Source organism: Typopeltis vanoorti, chromosome 7 (assembly GCF_054136105.1).
Source record: "Typopeltis vanoorti isolate ZY-2024b chromosome 7, IOZ_Tvanoo_1.0, whole genome shotgun sequence".
NCBI lineage: Eukaryota > Metazoa > Arthropoda > Arachnida > Uropygi > Thelyphonidae > Typopeltis > Typopeltis vanoorti.
Genome location: NC_143555.1, coordinates 38,096,278 through 38,102,684, shown reverse-complemented (window position 1 = coordinate 38,102,684; position 6,407 = coordinate 38,096,278). Strand labels below are relative to the sequence as shown.

The window sequence follows — 6,407 nt, the reverse complement described above, 5'->3', positions numbered from 1 at the left end:
TTCGCACTATATTTATCTCGGACGATCTGGTCTTTAACAGGAATGGAAACTGTATTTTGTTCTTCTAAAACTGTTTTCATGAAGTCAAAAGTAATGATAATGGCTGCTTGTCCTCTCAGGCTAAAGACTTTTGATTTCATTATGGCATTTCCGTTTTGTAAACGTAGTGCATAATTTGTAGGAGCCACAGCCACAAAATGCGTTATTCAGCCAGTTTTCGGATCGATTTCGTCCACTAACTGACCCAAATGGTTGCCTAAAATAGGAATATATTCTCCTTCTTTTACAGTGAAAAGAATAGAATCTTTGTCGAAATAAAGAACACGATTTCGCAATTTCTGGAGTTGTTCAAGTAAACAAAGTCTTCCATATGAAGTAACAAATTAACCTATCACACAGTTCCCGTTAACATTAGAATTTATGCATTCTGATATAGAACAATGAGACACCAATAATGTTTCCGATGACACAAACCGAATGTCTTTGACAGATCGAGACGTATCAGTCACCAATTGCAGGAGAGTTTCATAATCGTCAACGAATTGCATGTTTGTGCGTTCACTTGACTTACAAAATTTTCCCCACAGCTGGTTTAAGAGGGTCTTTCCTATAGCTCTTAAACCTGGACACTCATCAACAGACATGTTTATGTTTTCACGTTTCCTGAATTCCGACAAGTATCTTTGTTTATCTTCAGAGTTCTGCAAGTGCGAAGGAAACCCATTTGCCTGTTTCATGCCAAGAAAACGATAGATGTAACCTCCAATTAATTCCCCTACATCAAATGTTTTTGTGTAATGCCAAATTTCGTAAATCTTTAACAATTGATATCCGTATTTCATAGCTGTGTAAAGTTCTACAGAAGTCCAAACACCAGTGATTGCTCTCAAATTGTCAGTATGTTCACATATCGAACTCTGCATCTTTTCAGCACAAGTTCGACACAGGGGAAAGACAAGCTTGCCGTGGGTCCTTAAAGGGAGTACAGGGTGAAATAGATTACCAGGGGCAAGCACTTTTGCCCGTATGATTCCAAAATAACGATCGATTTCATAAGAAAAGTTCTCCGTTATTATGTGAGGATGTTTCTTTGGATACCTCATTTTTTTATTGACAAAAGGATATAGAGATTTGAAATCGACATACATGACTTTTTCTTCGTCTGTGGGTTTGAAATATAAACGTGCTGCATCTGTTCTTCCTCTGTACAAAGCATCACTGGATGAAATAACGGTAGGAAAACTGTCTTCATCTTCGGAAAATGAACGGAAAACAGATCACATTTCTTAAGTTCTTGGAGCTCACATTCCCAAAGTTCTTGATAATTATAATCTGGAAGAGCTTGTTTAATTGCAAATGAGCGATCAAGTCTTTTCATAAATTTGCATGTTCGTGTTATCTTTATAAAGGGGGTGCATAACTCTAGGATTACAACATTTTGGATGAGCTCGAAAAAAAACAACCATTAACTTCGATAATTATTTTTTGAGCGTGAGAAATGCCATCGATACGAAAACAACTTACTTTGAATTCTCCTTGCAGTGAATCACACGTCTGTAAAGACACATCATATTTTTTTTTGGTAATACTGGAATTAACTTCTAGCCAGTCTACTTTGGTTTTCCTTGAATCTACATCCTCGATGGGGTACCACACCTAGCGTTCCTGGTTTTAAGAAATAAGTTTTGAAGACTGTAAAAGCAAATTGAGGTAACTGAAACTGTGTTCAAAGAGGTCCAAATGAACTGTTTGTAGCAATAGTTGACGAACATTTTCACAACTTTCTCTTAGGATACTCACGTCGGTTTGACAGTATGATACGAGTTCGTGTTTGAGATCAAATATGTTCCCTTTTGCATTTGTGTACCATTCCTCAAATTCCTGACGTTTCGGGAATTTCGGGAATCGGTCCTATGTAATCAAGAATTTCATGACGAACGAACCAGTAAGGATAATATCCTTTCCTCACACTGTTTTCCAAACCGAAGGTTTTGGGTAGGTTTCGTAGATTCGTTCCTAGGAAATTCAAACTGTCCATAAATCTGAGTTGAGGTCCTGGAATTGTCATAACGAGCATTTTACACCTACTATCTTGGTTGCAACTGTTGTGCATGTTGTTCTTGAAGAATTAGATAGGAATCGTATGAACCTGAATTATGAGCTACACAACACGTGTTTTCAAATAAACAAAGGCCTGTCACAAGGTCCGATAATTGCATAGCAACCAAGAAATAAAATCAAATGCTCATGTCTCTCCAAAAAAGACTTTTTCAAAAAATTCACCATCATGCTTCTCTTGAAATTTCACTATGCATAGAATGGGCTTATGTTCATCTGATATTATGTTTTCAAAATCGTAATACAGACGTCTGTAATGTCTTCGTTCTTTTGAACGTTTTTCTTATGCAGGTGTCAAAACATAACATTTGTCTGCATGTAAACGTCCGCAGTCTGCACATCGAACCTTGCATGTATTGATGGTCTTCCTCTCGTCGAACATTCTTCACATCTCTCTAGAAAACCACATACTGTAGCGTTGCGATTTACAAAACACGTTCCTATATAAAAATATGAACGACAGTCGAGCCACTTCACCATGTTAATAGAACTCTTACATCCTTTGGTCCAACACCTCTAGCAGATATCTGAGCCGACGTGTGAGGATGCTCGTTTGTTAATGGTATGGAGACGTCTCAGACAAAATTGTCTACGACAGAAAAATCCAGGGATGGAAACGATAACATTGTAGTGATGTTGCGTATATAACAGACTCACTTTCTTTTCTCTCACGTGGGGACCTCTGTATATAATTTGAAAATTGCTTTCGGCAGTTTTACACAATTACACAATAATTTGGTAATCACTGTCTAAAAATCTTTAAAATAATATTAATGCATTTCTAGAACCATCACCTGCAGACATTTGATTTCTTAGATAGCTGTCTGCTTTCTGTCTTTGTAAGCAATATTGATAGTCAATAAGCTTCTTAAGTGTTTTCTGCAAAAGGGATGCCTTTTTATGCAGATATAACTCCTATCTGCATAACTAGAACCAACTACTATGGTAATCGATAGGCATAGTCCTTCTATATTCCATATCCTTCTAACGGAGTGTTTCTAAAATATACCTCAAGATCTATTTCAGCTCTCTTATAGGGTCCTTTCATTCGTCCTTTATCATCAGGAATAAACACTGTAATTATTTCTATTTACTTAGGGTGAAGTTACTTAAGAAGGACGTATTTGATTGGGCTATCTTTTCTATCGTTTGCAATAAACCTTTTATAGAGAAATCATCTGCAGACATTAGAGATAAATGAACAGAGTGCGTTAAGCTGTCACTTAACATGGCAAAACGAATTTTATTAAATTCTGGAACTTCTTCTCTAACATAGTCAAACAAACAGGTAAATATTTCTTCCAGTTGTGTTATTACTTCTTTAGGATCACAAGTTTTAAATTCACACAATTCCACAGTCATCGATGTAAATTGCATTTGATACTTTGGAGAGAACCACTGTATTTTCCTTGAGATGATGAAATATTCTTCTTCTGTAATAAAAAAAAGGAAAAATTAGAACCATAACGGTTTGATTGGTACCTCAAAACAAGGATCAATCATGGATGGAAATAGAATATTTTGATATTTGATGATCACTCTAAATAATTTTAAATCATTTACACATATATTCCGACTTCTCTAGTCTGGCTTTTTAAATGTAAAATATGGTTCAGGTTGATTTTCTGTTCTTTTGTCACTAACTGTTATTCTCCAATCCATGGGAAACCTTTGCATGCTTCCTGTAGGTTCTGTATTAACTCTCTCAGCTTCATCTAAAATTGCATTGTAGATAGGATAATTTGACTGAATCCCAGTTTGCTTTAGGGATAAAAAACCATTAATGATAGTGTTTTAAGAAAATCCGTAAAATCAAATATTCCTCTAAAAGGAAGCTTTCATATGGATAAATCGGGGAGCAGGATTTTTTTCGATCAAAAAGAAGTTAGAAATAAATAACAAAACATGTCTGATATTTTCCTGTTAATACACATTATAGAATTTACATCTATCTCGCCTGCTAAGCAGACAGCTGTAAAATATAAGGTTTTAATATAGATATAGGTAAAAGTAATGTCGAGTGATCATTACTCTCAAACTGATTTCTAAAAAAACAAACCAAAATCAAGTTACTCCTTCTGTTGTATGAAATCTGGACATACACTTCTCACATGTCTGATATCTTAATGTACTGTCTGCAGAAAAATCAACAAGATTTCCTAGAGTAATGGGTTTGTCAAACATTAATGGGTACTTCTTGATGATATTCATGAACCAAAATGAAAACATATCGAACTCCGTTTGTAAAAATGAAGCTGGTATGTTTCATTAATAGATAATAAACAACATAATAAACTAAATGCTTGCAGTGCACCAATTTCACAGTTATGCATGTGTAATATCAATTCTTTAATCATACGTACGCGTGAATTGTAAGGTGATTCTGGGGGGAAAGGAGCGTTTCCCCCTTTGCAATTACAATAAAAAATGACTTTCTGATCTCTGATTTTTGGTGCATGAATGTTATATACATAGAGCTGTGCCATCGTCGAATTAAGATGCATCATAACAGCAGATAGCTAAAAAATAAATAAAAAGGTATCATAAATACACCCCCTCTAGTTTAAATTAAAACTGTTAATTAACACTGTCTATTTGAACATAAACCCCCAATAGGAGATTATTCATTCATAAGTTTTTCTTGCATTCGAAATCACGTGGGAAGGAAACATTGCTAAAAAAAGGTAGAGAAATCAAATATTTTAATAGAATTCTTACCATTTTTCTTGGTGGAATCATCAGTTCTTGCAGAAGAGCTTGCTTCCATTTTTTTAAAAACACTCGTCAAACATAACAGTCACAAACGGTTACACTAAAGCACTTGTGAGATGAAACAGTTAGACTAAGTAACTAACGATATTAGTCCTCTGACTTATATGCAGGGTGTCCCAAAATTCACGCAACATTTAAATTTAGCGCCATTTGTGCGGTAAAGTGTTGCCAACTAGAGAAAAAAAGATAGCGTGACAGCTGACAGTTCAGGGTTATTAAAAATGGAGCGCTACACGAGAGAACAACGCATTTTCATTGTTGAGCAATATTTTAAAAATAATGAAGGTTTGGCAGCTACAGTTCTCAATTTTCGTACAACATATGGTCGGAATAGTGATTTAACTTCATCAACTGTGAAAAGATTAATTAAAAAATTCAAGGAAACTGGATCAATTAGTGATCTTATACACTCTGGCCGTCCTTCAACAAGTCGTTCAACAGAAAGAATCGAAGCAGTTCGTGAGAGTGTTGCTGAGAGTCCAGGAACATCAATTCGGCACCGTGATCTTGAATTGGGCATTTTGAAAAGCTCTCTACAGCGTATTCTCACGAAAGATTTGCATCGTTATGCTTGCAAAGTTCAATTGACTCAAGAACTGAAGCCTACTGACCACACACAGCGAAGAGAGTTCGTTGAATGGATTATGGAACAACAACAAATGGATGCTTATTTTTCTAACAAAATCATCTTCAGCGATGAGGTTCATTTTCATCTTGATGGCTTCGTTAATCGACAAAATTGTCGCATTTGGGGTTCAGAAAATCCACGAGTGATTGTTGAGAAACAAATGAATCCACAACGTGTCACTGTTTGGTGCGGAGTTTGGGCTGGAGGCATGATAGGTCCATTCTTCTTCGAAAATGCGGCTGGTAAAGCAATAGCAGTTAATGGTGCTCGCTATCGCGTCATGATAATCCAGTTTTTTTGTGCCTAAATTGCAAGATATGGATGTGGACGACAGGTGGTTTCAACAAGACGGTGCCATATGCCATACAGCCCGAGAAACAATTCAATTACTGCATGAGTCATTTCCTGGTCGTGTAATTTCCCATTTTGGTGATCAGAATTGGCCGCCCAGATCATGTGACTTAACGCCGTTGGATTTTTTCTTTGGGGTTTTTTGAAGTCTAAGGTTTATGCCAACCAGCCCATGATTACCCACGCCTTGAAGGAGGAAATTGAGCGCTGTATCTACGAAATTCAGCCACATTTATGCAAAACGGTCATGGAAAATTTCGACAAAAGAGTGCGTATGTGTCAGCAAAGCCGTGGAGGCCATTTACCCGATATGCTATTCTATGCATAACCCTATACTGTATACTTTATAAATCAATAAGAAATTCCAATTTTTAATTAAAAACCTGTGTTTTCTATCAAAATTACTTCTTGCGTGAATTTTGGGACAACCTGCACAAAATGTATTACCTGAGGGTTCCATAACTGATTGCAAAAAATTAAAAAAAGGTTGCTGATACACATGATCTCGGAACCCATACAAGCAAAACGATTCCAGTAA

At 36.1% G+C, this 6,407-nt stretch overlaps 1 protein-coding gene across 1 annotated transcript; it reads right to left on the bottom strand.

The window, feature by feature from the left end:
* Positions 1 to 383: 383 nt before the first annotated feature.
* LOC150104597 (uncharacterized) lies at positions 384 to 3,480 on the bottom strand. The gene is made up of 2 exons (XM_090395590.1): positions 3,213 to 3,480; positions 384 to 1,252 (listed from the first exon to the last, which is right to left on the bottom strand). Exons 1-2 carry the CDS (start codon positions 3,478 to 3,480, stop codon positions 384 to 386), a joined length of 1,137 nt encoding a protein of 378 aa, XP_090251716.1.
* Between the last annotated feature and the right edge of the window lie 2,927 nt (positions 3,481 to 6,407).

Excerpts from the sequence above, each read along its gene's own strand:
- LOC150104597 (XM_090395590.1), bottom strand. The coding sequence starts at position 3,480 with ATGACTGTGGAATTGTGTGAATTTAAAACTTGTGATCCTAAAGAAGTA. Across the intron at positions 1,253-3,212 it reads CTTAAGTAACTTCACCCTAA|ATGAAGACAGTTTTCCTACC; the intron begins GTAAATAGAAAT and ends CATTTTCCGAAG.